This window comes from Elephantulus edwardii, unplaced genomic scaffold, assembly GCF_000299155.1.
Source record: "Elephantulus edwardii isolate Elephantulus edwardi_28Jun2011 unplaced genomic scaffold, EleEdw1.0 scaffold00013, whole genome shotgun sequence".
NCBI lineage: Eukaryota > Metazoa > Chordata > Mammalia > Macroscelidea > Macroscelididae > Elephantulus > Elephantulus edwardii.
Genome location: NW_006399763.1, coordinates 5368844 through 5390317, shown reverse-complemented (window position 1 = coordinate 5390317; position 21474 = coordinate 5368844). Strand labels below are relative to the sequence as shown.

Genomic DNA, 21474 nt, shown 5'->3' with positions numbered 1-21474 from the left:
TCAGCTGAAGGAACTGAAGAATAAACTCAAGCCTCAAGTTGTAATACTTAAGGATACGATGGGAAGAATATTGAGTGATCCAGAAGGCATTAAAAGAAGTTGGAAGGAGTACAGTCATTGTACCAAAAAGAGTTGACAGAGAAGAATTTTATAAACTACATATGATCAAGAGGCAATGGGGATGAAGGAGGAAGTTCAAGCAGCTCTGAAGGAATTGGCAAAAACCCAATTTTTTTTTGGTTTTGGCTCTAAGAATTGATTGAACACTATTTGACATATGTCAACAAACAGATGCTGCCCTGGACATGCTCACTACATTGTGCCAAGAAATGTAGAGGACAGCTACCTGGCCAACTGACTCAAAGAGATCCATATTTATTCCCATTCCAAAAAAAGGTGATCTGATAGTATGGAAATTATAAAACAATATCACTAATATCACATGCAAGCAAAATCCTGCTAAGATTATCCAAAACGACTAGAACAGTACATTGACAGAGAACTACCAGAAATACAAGCTGGGTTTAGAAGAGACCGTGGCACTAGAGACATGATCACCAATGTCAGATGGATCTTGGTTGAAAGCAAAGAGTACTAGAGGAATATCTATCTGTATTTCATTGACTATGCAAAGGTATTTGACTGTGCATCACAACAAACTGTGGTATTTCAAATTGTTGAATATTTATGTGAAAAGTGGACAATAAATAAGGAAGACTGAAGGATTATTGATACCTTCGGACTACCATTTTTTTTTTGTAAGTATCTGACTATCATTTTGATGAAGAACATTGATTATATCATTGTTGGCGAAAAGAACAAACAAATCTATTTTGGAGGAAGTGCGACCAAGGTGCTCCTTAGAGACAAACACGGTGAAGCACAGTCTGACATTTTGGGGTTATGTTGTCAGTAAGGAAAAAGAAAACAGGCAAGGGAAAAAGAGGCCAGTAAGAGAGAGGAAGACCCTCAGGAGATGGATTGACACAGTTACAGCAACGTTGTGAGGATGGTGCCTGGTAGGCAAGAATTCAATAAGAAACTAATATTACTTTAATATTTTAAAGGGGAGAAATGTCCATTTAGACTAGAAAGAGAAATTAACAGAGACCTCCTATCAGTCTGGAGCCCTTTATCCTCTTTGTCTAGGAAATTTTAAGAAAGACCTCCGTATCAAGTTGAAATTCTCTGTTGACAGTTATTACAGTGGAGCATCACTCCCTTTCTGCTAACATAAGCCCTTCTGATCTTGTATCAAAGATGGTCTTTTCATTGAATAGGAAGGAAAACTTGAACTGTTTTAAGCTTTAACAGAAATACTGTTAGGTTTGCTCTGAATCATAGACTTTCCTATTTTCCCATTTTTATGTGCAGAATTATTTTCCCAAGACAGTTCAGAACAACAGGTTTTGTGAGTAGCCTGAGTACTTCCAAACGCTACTACTGTGTTGTCAAATGTTACTAAGTCAACAGCTTATGGAGTCCAGATCTGAACCCTGACCTACCCTGTGCCATCTTCATCACCTCTGATACACTCAAGCACACTGTGTAAATCAATCTCGTTGAGGGTCTTCCACTCCTTCTCTAACTTTTCCAAGTACAATATCCTCTTCCAAGGGCTAGCCCTTCCTAACAATGTTCCCAAAGTATGTGAGATGAAGTATCATCATCCTTGTCTCCAAGGAAAACCCTGGCTAAACCTTTACTGAGACATTTTTGTTTGACCTTTTGATAGTCCATTCAGCACTCTCCTGCAAAGACATCAATTCTTTTCCAGTCATCCTTAGTCACAGTCCAACTTTTAGCTGCATAGCAAGTACTTGAAAAGATCATGGTTTGGATCAGGTGCCTTAGTCTTCAAACTAACATCATTGCTCTTCATGTCCATGACAGCAGACTTTCTTAGTTTTAATATGTCTTTTGGTTTCCCGGCTGCTGGTGTTAATATTGATTGTGAATCCAAGCAAGAAGAAATTGACAATTTCTTTCTCTTCTCCACCTATCATGATGTTGTCTATTGGCCTCATGGTGAAGATTACTGTCTTCCTGATGTTGATATGTAATCCATATTGAAGGTTTTTTATCCTCTGTAGCAAGTATTTTAAATCCTCCTCACTTTCACCAAGCAAGGTTGTGTCATTTACATAATGTAGGTTGTTGGTGAGTCTTCCTCCAATCCCGATACCATATTCTTCTTTTGTTCAGCATACAGATTAAATGCTGTTCTTTGAATCACTGAGTTGCAGCTGGCCTATAGCTAACCCTCCAGTGAGTTTTCAGAGGCAGTAATCTCATGGTAGGAGGCTGCTCATCTTTCTTGCTTGGAGTAGCTGGTAGATTCAAACTGCATATCTTTGCATTGGCAGAGTAATGCCTACTCACAAAGTCACCGGAATTGTAGTGGCCTAGTGGCAAGAAGCTGCACTGCAATCCTGAAGGCATGCAGTTCAAGGCTACCAGCTGCTCTGCAGAAGGATGGGCAATCTTCTCTTGTGTGATTAAGTGCCTCTGAAAACTGGCTGGAGGGTCAGCTATGGGTCAGTTCCAACTCTACAATACACAACAACAAACCACCAGAACTCCCTGATTGACTAGGAATAGAGAAAGGATACAGCCCTGACACATACCTAATTTTTTCTAATTTTAAACCATGCAATGTTCCCTTGTTCTGTTTGGACAGCAGGTTCTTTCTTGATCTAGGAATTGGTTTTGAATGAGGACATTTAAGTGTTCTGGGATTCCTATTCTTAATGTCAGTTATGATCCACACAGGCAAAAAAAAAGCATTTGCATAGTCAGTAAAACACATATAGACATCTTTGTGGTATTGTCCACTTTCAGCCAAGATCCACCTAATAGCAGCAGTAATATCTCTGGTGCCATGGTTTCTTCTAAGTTCAGCCTGAATTTCTGGCAGTTTTCTGCTGATGTACTCTTGTGGCGGTTTATTAAAAAATATTCAGAAAGAATTTACTTGCATGGAACAGTGATATTGTTCAGTTATTTCCACATTTTGTTAGGTCACCTTTTTTTAAAAATTGATCTCTTCTACTTGGTTGGCCAGTAAGCTGCCCTCTAAATTTCCTAGCATAGGCCGGTGAGCATATCTATGGTTGCATGCTTGTTGAAACATGACAGTTGGTATCCTATTGATTCCTGGAGCCTTATTTTTTTTTCCTGTTAATGCCTTCAATGAAGCTTGGATTTCCTCTTTCATCACTATTGCTCCTTGATAAGTTTCTACTTCCTGAAAGGGTTGTGTGTCAATCAATTCTTTTTGGTAAATGATGCAGTGCATTCCTTCCATCTTTCTTTGATGCTTCCTGCATCATTCAGGATTTTGCCCATGACATCCTCCTGTATTACAACGGGAGGTTTGAATTTCTTTTTCTTTTTTTTTTAATTAAATTTTATTAATTTTAATGAACATTTACAGAGATTTAGGGTTTCCATTCATTCATTGTTGCACTATTTTCTCTACCCTCTCGCCACCCCCCAGTTCATTCCTCTTTTTTTTCTCCCTTGAAAGTCTGTTTTAATTGTCCAATTGCTAGTGCTTGTCAAAGCCAGATCTGATTAATCTCCTTTGTCAGTGTGTCCTTTGCCATTCCCTATCACTCCTCCCTGAGAGAGATTTCACCCTGATTCATAAGGAAAAGGGACGATACTTAGATACTTCCTGCTAAAAAGGGATGCTGTAGGTTTCAGGGAGAAGATCTTCTCTCACTACTCTAAAGGGTCCCTATGGCAATAGGAAACATGTAGAATACTGTGGAGATTGATTTTGGAATTTAGATGCACTGTTATCAACTGTGCTTAGCCATACATGTTCATATCCTTGAAGATGTATCATGAAAGTGTTGCAGCCTAGAAGACACAAATTTAACTAACAAGTTAAAAGTACATGAGTCAAAAATTAAAAAGCAATAATATTCCAAGTAGAGGTTCTAATAGTGGCACAAATCAAGTTACAGAGGGAAGGTAGTTCTTAAAATAAAAGGCCTATTGACTAGCACTTTGTCTATTATAGTATAAAGGTTAGGAACCACAAGAAGTAGAGGCTCAACTATGTCATTTATTGTTCTTAAGTCAGAGCAAATTCCATCTACCACTGGGTTGTTTTACACCTCGGAAGTCCACATGCAAGGCAGAGGTGAAGTAAGGAAGTGCTTATGAAGTTTTCCGTCAATTCCAATAACTAAGAACTAGTGAGAAGAGTTGGGACCTCAGAAGGCTTTTAGGACCAAATAGTAGGCTCTTGTGTCCAGGAGAAAATGAATATACTTACCAGTAATGTTAATGCTCACCCACAGCTCTTCTGGGAGGATCTAAATCGTTGAAGCATCCTCCTTTGTTTCCAGCTGGGAGCTGGGGCCTGTCAGTACTCTCAGCCATGAGGACCTGATGTGGGCCACCCTTGGCCAAGTGTCCTTCAGATCCACACTTAAAGCAAGTGAGTGGGAGCTTCCTCTCTACTCCCTTGCCTATCTGTGGCTCTCGTCTGTGACACTGTCTACTGAAGCAGCCCAGCTTTTCACAGTGGAAGCAATTCTGACTCCTTTATTACCTTTGGGTGGCACTGTTTATGAGTAAGACTTCCTTCTCCTGACACAGGCCCTAAACTGGCAGCAATAGCTGCCCCAATACTTTTGGCCATTCTCTGGTCTTTTCTCTTCCCTCTAGATCCCAGTTGTTAAAAGAGGGGAAATTTTAAACAAATAATTTTGAACATTATAATCTTTTAAGCTTAAGGCTAGAAATACTAACAATATGATCATTTCCAATCCAGAGATACATGTTCCAGTGCAGTTCCTATTTTCCATAAATGGTTTTGGTAAGAAGAATATTGTAAATGTGGATACAGTTCCACTATTCCTCCTCCATGCCACGATATAGTGTTGTTAGCATGAGCAGTTATAAATCCATTGCCATCCTTACTCTAACTTAATTTTTTTTAAATTTAAATTTATTATTAATTTCAGTAAAAATTTACAGAGGCTTTGGATTTCCATTCATTCATTCATTGTTGTACGAATTTATTTTTCTGTTCTTTCACCTTGAGAAATGCTGAGTGAGTTTCACTCTCAAACTACCCTTTGAAATCTACTATTTATCTCTTTTAATTTTGACAATTCTTTCCTTTTTTTTTTTGGGTTTCTCAATGTTCCTTTGCGATTTTCAGTTTCTTCTGACATTCATTTTGGTCTTTCTCCTCAGTCTTTCAGATGACCTTTTACCTTTTGCTTTCTTCATGGGAGGTATCCTTGATTTCCTTCCACAATTTATCCTATCTTAGATCATCAGTGTGGAACAGACTCATTGTACAACCTTTAATTCAGCTAAGAGTTTTCAAGTGCCGTGTGATTGACATTTTAGAGGGCAGTCACCTTGAAAGAACATGATGCATGATGACTCAGCACCTAACAGGATAGATACCATCTTGAAGAAGGAAAACCAGCATGTTTTGAGATAACTAAATAACTAACCAGAAAGATACTATGTTGTAGGCCAATGAGTAATCCTATTAATTTGCATAATCTCTCCTTGCCTAAAAATAATGTTTTTCTCTCTTAAAAGTGATGAATAAGCATGAGCTTTTCCTTTCACCCTTAATCTAACATAAAAATATCCCTTCAGAACCTGCCTTTGATGAAGCAGATTTAGGGATCTCTATCTCTATATGGATGCATGATGTAAAACTTCTGCCTTTCCCACTTTGACCCTCATCTCCATGTAGCAGAACTGTGTTTTTCTGAAAACATGTTCATTTGTTGTTCTTAAGGTTGCCAGGAGTTGTAGTTGACACTGCAGCGCCTAACAACTACAACATCCTGGCACAATATTCTTCTAATCTCCTGCCAAATCAATTCTTACTGACATCATAATGTAAAGGTCATAATTTTGTGATAAGATTGAGTATTATGCCACTGTTAAAGAAAGAAAATGATAGTAGATATTGTTTTGATTTCAAGCAAATAATCATTTGGGAAAAAGAAATACCTCTCACCAAAATTAATCTGCCAGTGACTTTTCTTTCACCCAAAGTTGCAAATCCTTTTATCCTGTATGTAGGCTTACTAAATTTGAATTTCAAAAGCTATGGCTATGTTATGAGCAGGATTCAATCCTATTAGGATAAGCCAGTGGTAGCTTTTCTATATTTCTCCCTCCTGTTGTATTTAATAAGCCTTATTGTACCTAGTTTCTTCAGACTACTTGCTTTTTCTGAAATCAAAGTGGTTTCCCTATATGCATATAAGACAAATGCTCAGAATAAGTTCAAATTTCATCCAGTCTTCATTCTTTTTAAAAGCACCCATCACTGGAATATGTGGGTAGTGAAGGAGGCTGTGAAAAATAATTCCAAACAAGGTTGTAAGGGTTAATGATTAAACTGCACTGTACAAGTAATTTTGAAATGTCTTGAAATTAAAAAAAAAAAAAAGACTATGTGAAAGAAAGTTGGAAGGCATGGTCCCTAATTTGACAACAGCTTAATTTTTATGTAGTGTAAACCAGAGTGATAAAGTGGAAAGCAGTGGTGGGGTAAGCAGAGTTTAGGGATAATCAAAGTTTGGCTTATGAAAATCATAGCTAAATTATCTTTCTTAAAAACATGGACCTCAAGGACCACAAGGACCTCATCTGATGTACTAATAGGAATCAGAAAGCCTATATGTAGGCAAAAAGTGGATGGAGAAGCTCAGTATCACCAGGCAAAACAAGGAAAAGCATCAACTGTGGATAGATCATCACTCATGTGCAAGTCCAAATTAAAGCTGAAGAAAATGAAAACAAGTCCACAAGAATAAAATATGATCTTGAGTCTAACCCACATGGATTTGAAAACCTTTCTTTAGAATATATTGATTCATTGGCCACTAATCACTGAAGACCAGATGAGTTGTGAACTGACATAAAGGATGTCATCCATGAAGAAAACAAAAGGTCATTATGAGGATAAGAAAGATAAGACTAAAATGGATGTCAGATGAGATCTAGAAACTATTACAAAGTTGAGAGGCCAAAACAAAGGTAAGAAATGCTGAAATAAAAGAGAAACAGAAGATTTAAAAAAGCAGATTGAGAAGACAAAATAAGATGTTTAGAAGAAAAAACGTTCAAAGAGTTGGACTTAGAAAGCCAAAAGGGAAGAACATGCTTGGCTTTTCTCAAGCTTAAAGAATTGAAGAGTAAAAGCAAGCCTCATGGTGGAATACTGATGGATTCTATAGGCAAAATATTGAATGATACAGAAATCATCAAAAGAAAATGGAATATGAAGACACTGTACTAAAAAAAAAAATGTTACCTGCAGCCTGAAAATTACCTTGCCTTAGAATTTCTTTCCCTTTCTTTAGTCATGTAAAGTATCATTTGTTATGCATCACAGAGTTGGACAATGACTGAGGAGGATAGAAGGAGAATTGATGCCTTTGAGCTGGGTGTTGGAGAAGAGTATTGAGAGTACCATGGACTGCTAGGAAAACAAACAGATTCATCCTGGAAAGAGTTAAACCAGGTGGCTCCTTGGAGGCAAGGATTCTGAGGCTTATCTAACATACTTTGGACATGTTGTAAGGAGACATGTCCTTGGAGAGGGGCATTATGATTGGGAGGGTGGAGGGACAGCACAGGAGGGGAAGGCCCTCTATGAGGTGGATTGATTCAGTGACTGGGGTAATCAGGATGGGAGTGTCAGAGACAGTGGATTGGCACAGGACAGAGCAGAGTTTAGGGCTGTTGTACATACGGTCACTAAAAACAACATTTACTAGAAGAAGAAAAGCATTTTTCCTTGATTAGCATTTACCTCTTTGAAATTGTTTTTCTCAGTCATATGTAAATTGTGCCTTAAGATGCCTGTTTACCAGGAAGAGAAGTAAGTCTTTCCTGGATTAGCATTTATCTTTTAAAAACTGTTGTTTCTCAGTCATATGTACAGTATTTCTTAAGTTGTCTGTTTACTAGTAAACTGTTCTTTTTAAATGCAGAAATTCTGTAACTTTACTAACAAAAGTATATTGTTAAGTAAATTAGTATCTAACCCAAGTATAAAAACTAATGGTTTGAGAAGAATTCTCTCTGTCCTCCCAGATCTGCAAAAAAAGTGCTCTAGAAAGTGAAAATACATACATACATACATACACACACACACACACAGATATATACATACATACATAAAATTAGTAGACATTGTACTATTCCACAAAGTAGCATGTGACTGAGAACAAATGGTAATGAAAGAAGTTCAAGCTACATTAAAGGCATTGATAAAAAATAAGGCCCCAGGACTTGATGGAATACAAATGGATAAGTTTTCACCAAAAAAATGCAACCCTGGACGTGCTGACTAACCTGTGACAAGAAATTTGGAAGCTACATAGTCAATTGACAGGAAAAGATCCATATTTGCTTTTATTCCAAAAAAAAGGTGATCAAACAGAATGTTGAAATCATTGAACAAAATCATTAATATCACATGCAAGTAAAATCTAGCTGAAATTAATGAACAACAGTTGTAATAGCACAGTAACAGAGAACTGCCAGAAAGTCAAGCTAGACTTAGAAGAGGTCCTGGAATGAGAGATATCATTGAGACTGTCAGCTGGATCTTGACAAAAAAGCAAATACCAGAAAGATGCTTACTTGTTTTTTGCTGACCATGCAAAGGCATTGGCTGTGTAAACTGTAACAAATCATGGGTAACATTGAAAAGAATGGGAATCTTAGAATACTTAACTGTGCACTTGGGAAGCCTATGCATAGACCAAGAAGCAGTAGCCCAAACACAACAAAAGTACACTAAAAGGCTTAAAATTAGAAAAAGTGTGTGTCAGGGTGGTATCCTTTCCCTAAATGTATTCAATCCATATGCTGAGGAAATAATTCAAGAAGCTGGACTATATGAAGAAGAATGTGATATCATGATTGGCAAAGATTCAAAAACAATCTGCTTTATGCAGATAGCACTACTATGCTTGTAGAAAATGAAGACGACTTGAAGCAATTACTGAAGAGATCAGACTACAAGCTTTAATATAGAATACATCTCAACATCAAGAAAATAAAATATCCTCACCAATGGACCAACAGGCAACATCATGATAGAGAGAAAAAAAGGCTGAAATTGTCAACAATTTCATTTTACTTGGCTCTACAATCAATAGCCATGGTAGCAGCAGTCAAGAAATCAAAAAGATGTGAAAACATGTTGTTGTTGTTGTTGTTGTTGTTGTTAGGGGCCACTGAGTCAAGTACAACTTATCGACTCATCGCAACCCTATGAGTAAAAGATCTCAACTTTTTTTCTATCTTGTGTCATCCTCACACTTGCTGATACACAAGAGCTCATTGTAGCAGTCACCGTGTCAATCCACCCGGCCGAGGGTCTTCTTCACCTTCACCAACCTTCCTCCCTTCTCAACATCATGTCCCTCTCCAAGAAATTGCCCCTCCTAGCAACATGCCTAAAGTATGTGAGGCAAAACCTAATAATAATTCTTGCTTCCAAAGAGCACTCCAGCTGTACCTTCTCCACGACATATTTATTTGTTCTTTTGGCAGTCCATGGGATGTTCAGTAGTCTTCTCTAACACCATGGCTCAGAGGCATCAATTCTTTTGTCATCCTTATTCACTGTCCAGCTCTCAGTGCATAGCAAGTGATCAGCAAGATTATAGCCTGAATCAGACACACCTGAGTCCTCAAACTGACATCATTATTCCTCAATAATGTGGAGAGGTCCCTAACCACAGATTTTCCCAGTGTAATGTGTCTCCTTATTTCCTGACTGCTGGAACCAAGGGTGTTAGTTGTGAATCCAAGCAAGATGAAGCTATTGACAGTTTGAATTTCGTCTCTATTGGTCCAGTGGTAAGACTCTTTGTTTTCTTGACATTGAGATGCAATCTGTATAGAAGACTATATTCTTTAATCTTCCTCACTTTCAGCAAGCAAGGTTGTGTCATCTGCTCAATATACAACTATTATATATTCAAATATATGCTTCTAATAATTTTGATAATTTTACCAAATCTTTCAATCCGAAATTGACCAAACATGCAATCTAGATGCATTAATGATAACTGGTGACTGGAATGCAAAAGTAGAAAACAGTGAAGAAGGAATAGTAGTTGGAAAATATGGGCTTGAAATAGATAGAAAAGGCTGGAAACAGAATGACTAAATTTTGTATTTGTAATGACTTATTCATTACAAATATCTATTTTTTTTTAAAAAAAAGACAATTTCACACATGTATCTCATCTGATGGACTGAATAGGAATCAAATTGACTATGTCTGTGAAGAAGTCATTGGAGAGGCTCAATATTGGCAGCCAAAAGTGGGCCAGGGGCAGACTGTGGGTCAGACCACCAATTACTCATATGCAAGTTCAAATTGAGGCCAAGAAAATGAAAATAAGTCCACAGGAACAAATGATCTTGAATCAATTCCATCTGAATTTCAAAATCATCTTAGTTTGAGGCACTAAACACCAATGATCAAAGACATGTTAGAGTGGGAAAATCTGTCAAGGATCGCTACAAAGTACTAAAGAACAATGATGTCAGTTTAAAGACTAATGTGTACCTGGTCCAAGCCATGATATTTTCCATTGCATCCTATGTTGGACAATGAATAAGAATGACCAAAGAAGAATTTTTGAATTGTGGTGTTTGCAATGAGTATTGAATACACCAGGGAATGCCAAAAACAACCAAACAAGTTTATCTTAGAGGAAGTGATACCACAGTGCTCCTTAGAGGCAAAGATAGTGAAACTTCATCTTACATACTATGAGTATTTTATCAGAAGGGGCCAACCCTTGGAAAGAGATATGATGGGAAAGGTGGAGGGTCAGAGAAAGAAAGGAAGACACTCAACAAGATGCATTGGCACAGAGTGTAACAACAGACATATCAGAGATGGTGAGGATGGTTCAGGATAGGGTAAAGTACAGATCTGTTGTTCCTAGACTTGCTATGAGTAAGGGTCGACCTGAGGGCATAAAAATAACAAGGAGTAAACTGGATAACCTAGAAGAAAGGAAGGATGGAGTGGAACACTGGAAACACTCAAAAGAGTAAGGGAAAAGGAAGGAAGGCTTTGAGAATTGACAAGAAATGGTCAAAAACGTCAAAGAGTAACTAAAGGTGCAGCTGTACCTAAAACCACGGAAAATATGAGAATTATGAAAAAACAGGTGGTCAACAGTGCAAACTATGTAAGAGAAGTTAAAGTGAAATAAGAACTGAGAAGCATTTTGGGGTTCAGCAATTTAATCAGCCATGACCTTGGTGAGAACCCCTGCAAGTTGAATAGCAGGGTTGGAAGGTAGATTGTAGTGAATTGAAGAGTCAGTGGCTTCTAAACCTCAGAGGATGGTTACCTTACTCACCTAGAAAACTAATCTGTGAAATACAAATTGCTGGGTAAGAATTTTCAACTATTCTTAACTGAGGTCCTCAGGGGTACCCTGAAGATTCATTTGCATCATAGGCTTCAGACCTTCCACCCTTACTCTCTTTTTCTTTCCAACCTCATGATTTGTTTATGCAAGAATCTGCAAGGGTTTTTCTTTATATGGCTCAGTTACGTGCAAAGGAAAACCCAAAGTCCACAGGGTGGTGCAGATGGAGAGAGGGGAGAAACAGATGGTGGGGGGAAGAAAGACAGTAGACAGCCATTTTAACTGCAATGCAAGCATGTGCTTTTTTTTTATTATTATCTTTTTTTTTAAAGTTTGTGCCTGTCTAACTCTACAAAGAGAATTAAATAGATACTAAATTTATACTTATATGACAAAGTTTTACTGTAATAAAACATAATGTCAAAAAAGCTGAAAAATATTCCTAACTCACTGCATTGAATTGCAAGTGTACACAATTTAAAAGTGAAATGTATGTTGTGAAGGGGGGGACCTGTTTAGTGTCTTAATACTTCTATCAAATAGAGGAGCACAACTTTCCAGCAAAAGAGGAATTTTAGGGAGAGCATAAAATATTCAAGCGATCACACACTCCAATAAATATAACCATCAGCTCATACTGTACTGGAAAAAAGATCAGGTATAACATTATTTTTCTTTTGTTAAAATCCTATTAATCTTGAAAGCCCTAAGTTACCTATATGTTCTACCAAATAAGTCACAAAGGAACAATGATGGTGTTAAAAACAAGGAAATTATTTCATGTGATACTTTCTAGTGACACAATCGTGTGGGCAAAAATGTCATTTACCATCTCAAGTTTATATTACTCCTTGTGTCGCTCACTTTCAGTTGCTGCAGAAAAAAAATTATCAAAAAAAGAAAGGAAAAATAAGTATCACCAAACCCTTAGAAAGTTTTATTTGAAAAAAGCTATTTGTCATAAAGAAATTTTATAAAATCTCACTCAACATGTTCAGTTTGTGTTATTATAAGCTAGTACACATTTTAATCTTTAGGAAATACCATGAGCAGTAGCCAATGTCATGATGTAGGCAGCCCAAAACCAACAAACAGTCAAATGTATGTGGTGTTGCTGAGTACTCTCAAATTGGAATCAATCTGTAGCTAACCTGGTGGGTTTTCAGAGGCAGTAAATTGCACAGGAGGAGAATGCCCATCCTTCTCCTGCAAAGCAGCGGGTAGATTCCAACTGTGTGCCTTCAGGATTGCAGCACATTTTCCTACCACTAGGTCACCAGACCTTCCTACACTAGAAACTACTAAAACAGTACACTGACAGAGAACTACCAGAAATACAAGCTGGATTTAGAAAAAGTCATGGAACTAGAGACATTATTGCCAATGTCAGATGGATCTTGGCAGAAAGCAAAGAGTACCAGAGCAATGTCGGTTTCATTGACTACACAAAGGCATTTGATTGTGTGGATCAAAACACAGTCGCTAACTCTCAGAAGAATGGGAATCCTGGAATACTTGATTGTGCTTATGAGAAACCTATTCTTGGACCAGGAAGCAGTCTTCAGGACAGAGCAGGGAAACTGCATGGTTCAAAATTAGGAAAGGAGTATGTCAGGGATACATCCTGTCTCCATACCTTTTCAATCTATATACACTACAGATCATTCAGGAAGCAGGGTTTTATGAGGAATGCAGCATCAGGACTGGAGGAAAACTCATCAACACCCTGTGTTATGCAGATGACTCAACCTTGCTTGCTGAAACTGAGGAGGACCTGCAGTGCTTGCTGCAGAAGATCAAGGACTGTAGTCTTCAATGTGGATTGATGCTCATCATCAAAAAGATGACGATTCTCACTACTGGGCCAAAAGGCAGCTCCATGATAGATGGAGAAGAGAATGAGGTTGTTAACAATTTCAACTTGCTTGGCTCCACAATCAACACTCTTAGCATCAGCAGTCAGGAACTCAAAAGAAAAATTGCATTGGGAAAATCTGCTGTCTGGGATCTCTCCAGAGTACTAAAAAGTAATGATGTCAGTCTAGACACTAAGGTGCACCTAATCCAGGCCATGGTCTTTGCAGTTACTTGCTATGCATCAGAAGAATTGATGCTTTCAAACGGTGGTGCTGGATAAGAGTCTTAAACATACCATGGATTGTCAAGAAAACAAATAGGTCTGTCTTAGTGAGGATGAAACCAAGTTTCTTCTTGAAGGCTAGGATTTTGAAGCTCCATCTCACATACTTTGGGCACATACCAGGAGGGACCGGTCCTTTGAGAAGGACATCATGCTTACAAGTGTGGAGGGACAGTGGAGGAGAGGAAGATCCCAGATGAGATGGAGTGATACAGTAACTGGGGCAATGGGGGGTTGCTGTGTCGGAATTAGTGAGATTGGCTCAGGACAGGGCAGGGTTCATAACTGCTGTACATAAGGTCACTGTGGGTTGCAGGTGACTCAGCAGTACACAAAAACAACAACATATTTTTTTAATATACTACCCTTCCAGAGGGTTAGCGATGGGTCAGTTTAGACTCAATGGTACACAACAACATAACAACAGTAGGTAAAAACACTGTCAGTTTTTGATAATAAACTCTGAGCTGTTTTCTGCAGAGTGAACAAGAAGGGCCAGGAGGTGAGAGACTATATATATGCATATGTATGCACACACAAATCTTTTACTCATTCTTCTTGGGTTGGAATAGACTCATAGATGACCATACAGTGGATTTATGAGGCTATCCACAATGGCTAAACTACAATGGAGGAGATAGCCCTTCCTTCTTCCAAAGAGCCACTGGTAGATTTGAACCTGCAGTGAGGTGTAGCTTCTGGGTTAGCAGTGCAATTACTTACAGACTACACCACCAAAGCCCCATATTTAGCTTGTTGTTGTTGTTGTTGTTGTTGTTGTTCAGGGCCTTCAAGTTGACTGACTCACAGCAACCATATGAACAATGGCTCTGAACCTTGTCCTATCGTGTACTATCCTCACCATCTCTGACATATTGAGCTCATTGCTAGTCACTATACCAGACCATCTTGTTGAGAGTCTTCCTCTCTTTCAATGACTCTCCACCTTTCCAAGCTTGATATTTTTTCCAAGGAATGGTCTCTTCTAACAACATGCCCCAAGTTTGTGAGATGAAGTTTCACTATTTTTGCCTCTAAGTAGCATCCTGGTTGAACTTTCTCCAAGACAGATTCTTTTGACAATCCATTGGATATTCAGCACTCTTCTCCAACACCAGAAGGCAAGGCATTAATTCTTCTTTCATTCTTATTAAATAAATGTCCATCTTTCAGATGCATAGTACATAAATAAAAAGATCATGGCTTGAGACAGGGGCACATTAATCTTTAAACTGACACTGTTGCTCCTTAGTACCTTGAAGGAGTCCTTGCAGCTGATTTTCCCAATGCAATACATCTTGATTTCTTGACTGCTGGTACAAAGGGTATTGACTGTAGAGCCAAGCAAGATGAATAACTGACAACTTTGGTCTTTTCTCCTTGTACCATGATGTTACTGACTGGCCCAGTGATGAGGATTTTTGGGTTTTTGATGTTAAGGTGTAATCCACATTAAAGGCTGTAGTCTTTGGTCTTCCACAGCAAGCATTTTAAGTATTCCTCTCTTCCAGCAAACAAAGTTGTGTCGTCTGCATAAGGCAGGTTGTTGAGTCTTCCTCCAATCCTGATGCCACATTCTTCTCCATAAAGTCTAGCTTCTTGAATGATTTACTCAGCATACAGACTGAATAGATATGGAGAAAGAATATAGCTGTGACACACAATTTTCTTGATTTTTAAATTATACAGAGTTCCCTTGCTCTGTTTTCTAGCTTCTTGGTTTATATTTAATTTCCACAAGAGCACAACTAAGTGTCCTAGGATTCTCTTTCTCAATGTTAATCATTTATTATGATCCACAAAATAAAATGCTTTTGCATAGTCAAATAAAACACAAATAGACACCCTTTGGTATTCTCTTTTTTCACCCAAGATCCATCTGGCATCAACAATGATATCCCTGGTGCCATGGCCTCTTCTAAATCTAGCCTGAGTTTCTGACAGGTCTCTGTCATTATACTTTTCTAGCCAATTTTGGGTAATCTTCAGTAAGATTTTACTTATACGTAATATTAGTGATTATAAGCAGGAGTAGCATCCACTTCTGTAATAGCTTGCCTCCAGAAACCCTATGAACATGGAGAAAGGATGAGTCAAAAGTGTTGAGGACTTTTGTTCATAGGGTCGCTATGAGTCACCGACAACTCTATGGCACTTAACAACAATATTAGTGATATTGTTTGACAAATTCTACACTCTGTCAGACTGCCTTGTTTGAAAATGGGAACAAATATTATCTCCTCCAGTCAGCTGGCCAGGCAGATGTCTTCCAAGTTCTTTGGCACAGACTGGCGAGCACACCAAAAGCTGCATCAGTTTATTGAAACATGTCAACTGGTATCACATCAATTCTGATGTGCCAGTGCCTTCAGTGCAGCCTGAACTTTTTTCCTTGTTACCATTGGTTCTTGATCATATTCTCTCTGAAATGGTTCTGTGTCAATCAATTCTATTTGATACAGTGACTCTGCGTATTCCTTCCAAAATACAATATGCTTCACCAATCGCAAAGGGAGAAAAATGGACAATCTCCTATGTGATTTACAGTCTTAGATACCACTGGAGGGGCAGCTATGAATCTAGTGCAACTCCACTGGAATGAGTTTTGAGTTTGAATCATAATGAATAGTCAAACGATAAGAGATAAAAGCCTCTTTGGATTCTGGGACCTCTTAATTTAAGTACTATAATAATTCTTCATTTAAGAAACTATAATTTTAAAACTATGCTTACATTTTTGTGATTCTCAACTAATTAGACAAAGGCAGTTAGTAGGGAGCGCTGGTAACCTTGTGGTAAGGAGCTGCACTGTCAACCTAAAGTCATGCAGTTCGAATCCACCAGCTGCTCTACCAAAAAAGATGGGCAATCCCCTCCCATGCGATTTACAGCCTCTGAAAAGCCACTGGAAAGGTTAGCTCTGATTTCGTTCCAATTAAATGGCACACAGTAACAAGAACAGGCAGTTATTATTATTTATGTGTAGTAATTTCAGTGAACTGAAATTTCAGGGGTATCAAGGGCCAATACTCTCACTGCAGCTCAGGGACAAACACTTACACTACAAACACGAGAATGCACGTCAGTGAAGGTCATCATTCAGTGTAATCACCTTTTGAAGTATAGAACTTCAATTTCTCAAATCACTGTCCATAACCCTGTTTCATACTTAAGAGAAAATGTTTGTGGCTACTTATTTAGTGACAGCATGGAAAGCAGGCCCAAAGGTCCAGTTTCCTAGTTCCAGACTCTTACTGCTTAAATAGAAAATAACATGGGACTATTGGTCTAATTTGTTTTCCTGATATTAGATGTAATCCATACTGAAGGCTGCAGTCTTTGATCTTCTTCAGTAAGTGATACATGTACTGTACCATCAGTGTGGTATCACCTCATTTTATTCTTCAAACTAAACTCACAGAAAAGACTCATTGAGTCATACACCTAGAAAGTGGCAGAATTTAGAGATGAACTCAAGTACTTTCAAGACATTTCTATTTACTCTATTGTTGCTAATACACTCAGTACATTAAAGGAAAAAGTACTAGAACTGACCTTAAGGGTATCAAGCATTAATGCCATGAGAATTAAAATATATTCACCAATTTTTAAAAGTTTTTTTATATCTCATTTACATAGAAATCTGCAAGTATGAGAGCAACTTATGGCTGGCTAGAGCAGGAAAAATACCAGTTGATAGTACTCTTTAGGAACTTTATAGAATGATTCTTAACTTTTTAGGAAACTAGATCTTTTCCCCAAAGACTCACATCCAAAATTTTATTTTATTTTATTTTATAAGATTCAGACTCTTGAAACTCACTTACATATCTCAATTTAAAAATATGTTCGATTGACCTAAGAATCAAGAGAATGAGATTAAGAAATTGCAAACTGATGCCAGCCCCTTGGGTCTCACGGAGGCTGGGCGACACTCCATAATGAGAGACAAGCCAGTTTGGGAACAGATTGGATCCAGCTTCATTCAACATTACTACCAGTTATTTGATAACGACAGAGTCCAAGTAGGTGTAATTTATATTGACATGTCATGCCTTACATGGGAAGGACTACAGTTCCAGGAGAAAGCTGTCATTATGGAGAAATTGTCTAGCCTTCTGTTCCAAAAAATCCAGCACAGCATCACATGCAGGACCATCAGCCCACGCCAGATAACTATATCCTCAGCATGGTTGTGGGCCAGCTCAAAGTCGATGAAGGCCCCATCATGGGCTTTCACCAGATGTTCCTGTTAAAGAACATCAATGATGCTTGGATTTACACCAAAGATATGTTCAGGCTTTCTCTGCACAACTTCGGCTGACCTCGTCCCAGCCAGGCATTAATGCTGTTTCCTCCTCCCTCCTTTTCCCGATACTATTCACACTCCTCCAGATGCTCCAAAAATCATACACAAACAAGCAGGGCCAAGGTGGGAGTGGGTGCGGTGCGCTGCTGCCACCGAGGTGTTAACAGTGCTGTTTGGACACTAGACTAGTTGCATCTAACAGGTGAAGTCTGTGTTGTACTAGCACATGCCTTGGAACCACTTAATGCAAAAGGTTGTCTTTTGTTCTTTCTTTTTAATGTACTGACAAGTTGCTCTAGTAACCCAAAGAAGTGAAGAAGAAAGCAGCTGCCTTACTGCCTAAATATTGATTTGTTCAGATGTTTCAATGCCTCATAACACAATAAAACCACGAAAATTTTCTTAACAAAAAAAAAGAAATTGCAAACTGATACAAATAGAGTTCTTATAAATTATTTTCGGTATTAGCATAATTCTATGCTTGTACATGATGAAATATCAATGCTCCTGGAAAATCTACTGCAATAATCTTATAGGAGAACGGGGAGGGGGGTTAGATATCACCACTGACACTTACCGTTTTCCTGTGCAATTTTTGTCATTCAGGCCACCAACCTTGTTTATGGCAGACCAGGCTGTGAGAGCCACATATGGCAAAGATGCAGCTTGACTATGAGTGAGTGATTTAGGTTTGTAAGAGACCTAAATTGGAAAACAATAAAAAACAAGCATAATTTACAAATCTTTGTACAAAAGTAAGTACATTTACCTTTAAAGGAGATAATCTATTTTCACAGATAAGCCACTCTGGAGCTTGTCTTTCCATATGACTTTTCTAGCCATAATTTTTACTTTGCCATGTAAATGGGTGGGAATATGCAAATGGGGCATGTTAACTTATCAACAAGGGGATTGGCTATCTACCAATGCACAAAGGGATTAGTTAGTCTCATCAATCACAAGGAAATTGGCATGTCTCAACATTAAGTTGAGCAATCCAGCAGTAAGAGAATTAGATCTTCCTACCAGCAGCGGAGAAGAGAAGAAACCTCATCACCAGGAAAAGATCAAGCAAGAGGGCCTATAAAACCAACAGCCATAGCAGCCACAGAGAAGAACCAGGAACCTGACATGAGACATAGAGCCTTAGACCAAATGTGAGACAGATCCTTGGGACTGCTACACCACTGAAACCACAGCTAAGAGCCTTTGCCAAAGTTTGTTGGACAACTATGGGTGGAATGTCATCATTCACAGGACTAAGAACTTTGTAACACTGATCTAAAAGCCACCAGGCTCAAGGCTGAGGTGCCTGTGAGTACATTTTGGAAGCCGCCCTGACTGTATTCTGCTACTAACCTAGATTGTAATCTTTCAATGTCCTCAATATGGTTCTGTGGGGTCTATGAGCTATTGCGTTGGCTTTTGGACCCAGTAAAGCAGAAATATTTGGGTTGAGATGAGTAGAAAGAGGCATAGGAGCATAGAAGACATGTCTGATCTCACAGAAATTGGTTTCGTGTTTTTGATGCTGTTGATAGGGACAGTCCCCCTTTGTGAAGTCAGTAAAGGTCAGGCATGATCATACCCACATTGACCTGGCTCTTTCTACAGCCACAGTTCTGTGTTTACTACATTTCTTTCTGTAAAAATTATCCCAAACAAATACTATCTAAATAGCTGAACCTACATCACAGAAATTCTATGCAGTCTACGTCATCGCATGTTATTATACTACGTCATTCCTTATAAATAGACCACATCTGTTAATCCTACTGTTGTTGTTATGTATAATTGAGTCAGAACCAACTCATAGCTAACCCTCTCATGGTTTTTCTGAGGCAGTAAATCACATGAGAGAAGACTGCCCATCCTTCTCCCATGGAACAGTTGGTGGATTAGAATTGTGTGCTTTGGGATTGTAGCACTCTTTCTTACCACCAGGCCAGCAGAACTCACTATTAACCCTATTGCTGTTGTGTGCCATCGAGTTGGAACCAACTCATAGCTGACCCTCCAGTGGGTGTTCAGAGGCAATAAATCTGTTTAGTACTGACTAAAATAAATCCAAGTTTATTTACTTATTTTATTGAGACCACCTATTTTTCCTTTTATTCTTATTTACTAAAAGGTCATTTTTCTAAATTTCCACTTATCAAGAATTTTATCTGTTCCTATTCTTCAGCTAATTTCCATAGTCAATTTCTTCAGTATTAAAATCTTTCTCTCTGTTCAAATAATCAAGTCTCTTGGCCATATTTTATTAGCTTTCTATTTAAATTTATTCAAAAGGGTCTGACACTCAAAGCAACTGCTTAGGATTAATCCTTACTATCCCTTTGGTACATCTGATTTCAATAACAAAGATACACAGCAAAGTTTCTAGATCTCACACCAAATGCTTACTCTATCTTGCAAAGACAACTTCTCTAGCAAGTAGTGTTATCAAATGGCATCCCATACTTTGTTAATATTTCAAAAATGTATATTCTTTAAGTCTTCGAAAACTATCTATATAACAGGAGCCCAGTATAAAAAAAAATCATTTACATCAGGTATATTTTTTCATTCTTTATTTATACTTTCTAATGACATTGCAACATAGAATTGATGAGTTACCTCATCTCCGCTGACCACAACAAACTCTGAGAAAGTGCCTTGTTTCCAGGGAGGAACTGCAGCCCACACCTGAAATATACACATCTTTATTAGAAACACAGTTATCTTTAAACCAAAGCTAAGCATGACAATGCACTGGAAGCAAAGTAGTTATTTCCACATTCTTTACTTTATTCAGTGAGTTCTGGTGGTGGCTTAGTGGTAAGGAGTTGCAGTGCTAACCCAAAGGAATACGGTTTGAATCCATCAGATGCTCCATGGGAGAAAGATGAGCAATCTCCTCCCCTGTGATATACTGTCTCTGAAAACCTGTGAAGACAGTGAGATGTAAGTCCATTTCAGCTCAGTTGTATATAACAACAACAACAACAACATACTTTTATTAGGGAGTATAGAGGCCAAATGGTAAGGAGTAGCACCAACAACTGAAAGGCAAGCAGTTCAAATCCATGCTTTACAGGAGAAAGATGGGAAATTTCTTCCCATGTAACTTACAGCCACAGAAAATCCCAAGAGGCCAGCTCTGAGTCGCTTCCACCTTGATGGCAGCAAGTTGTTTGTAGAAACATTTAAAACTTAGGTTCATGCTGGATTTATCAAGGCAAACAAAACTGGAAGCAGATGACAGTCTATTCTGTTGTATTTACTACCTAACTAGAACACAGGCTCTGGGACTTGAATCCTGGATCTAGCTCTTTATTAAATAATGGACTTCTCTACTGTTCACCTTCCTTATCTGTAAAATGGATCTACCTGTGCCCATTCCATAGAGATTAAATGAGGTAATTTATGTAAACAGTTTGTTGTTGTTGTTATGTGCCGTTGAGTCGTTTGCGACTCATAGCGACCTTATGTACAACAGCCCTAAACCCTGCTCTATCCTGTGCCAATCACATTGCCTCTGACACACCCATCCCGATTACCCCAGTCACTGAATCAATCCATCTCATAGAGGGTCTTCCCCTCCTGTGTTGTCCCTCTACTCTACCCAG

General features: G+C 38.3%; 1 protein-coding gene and 1 pseudogene across 1 annotated transcript in view; one reads left to right on the top strand and one right to left on the bottom strand.

Annotated features, from left to right (window-relative positions):
- The window catches only part of RTN4IP1 (reticulon 4 interacting protein 1), a 116046-nt gene that overhangs the window by 52509 nt on the left and 42063 nt on the right, over nucleotides 1–21474 (bottom strand). The window contains exons 5-6 of the mRNA XM_006881175.1: nucleotides 20483–20551; nucleotides 18441–18565 (exon numbers count right to left, since the gene is read on the bottom strand). Of these exons, the coding sequence (XP_006881237.1) occupies nucleotides 18441–18565; nucleotides 20483–20551 (194 nt within the window). The remainder of the gene's footprint in view (nucleotides 1–18440; nucleotides 18566–20482; nucleotides 20552–21474) is intronic.
- Nucleotides 17496–17878, top strand: LOC102866391 (annotated as a pseudogene).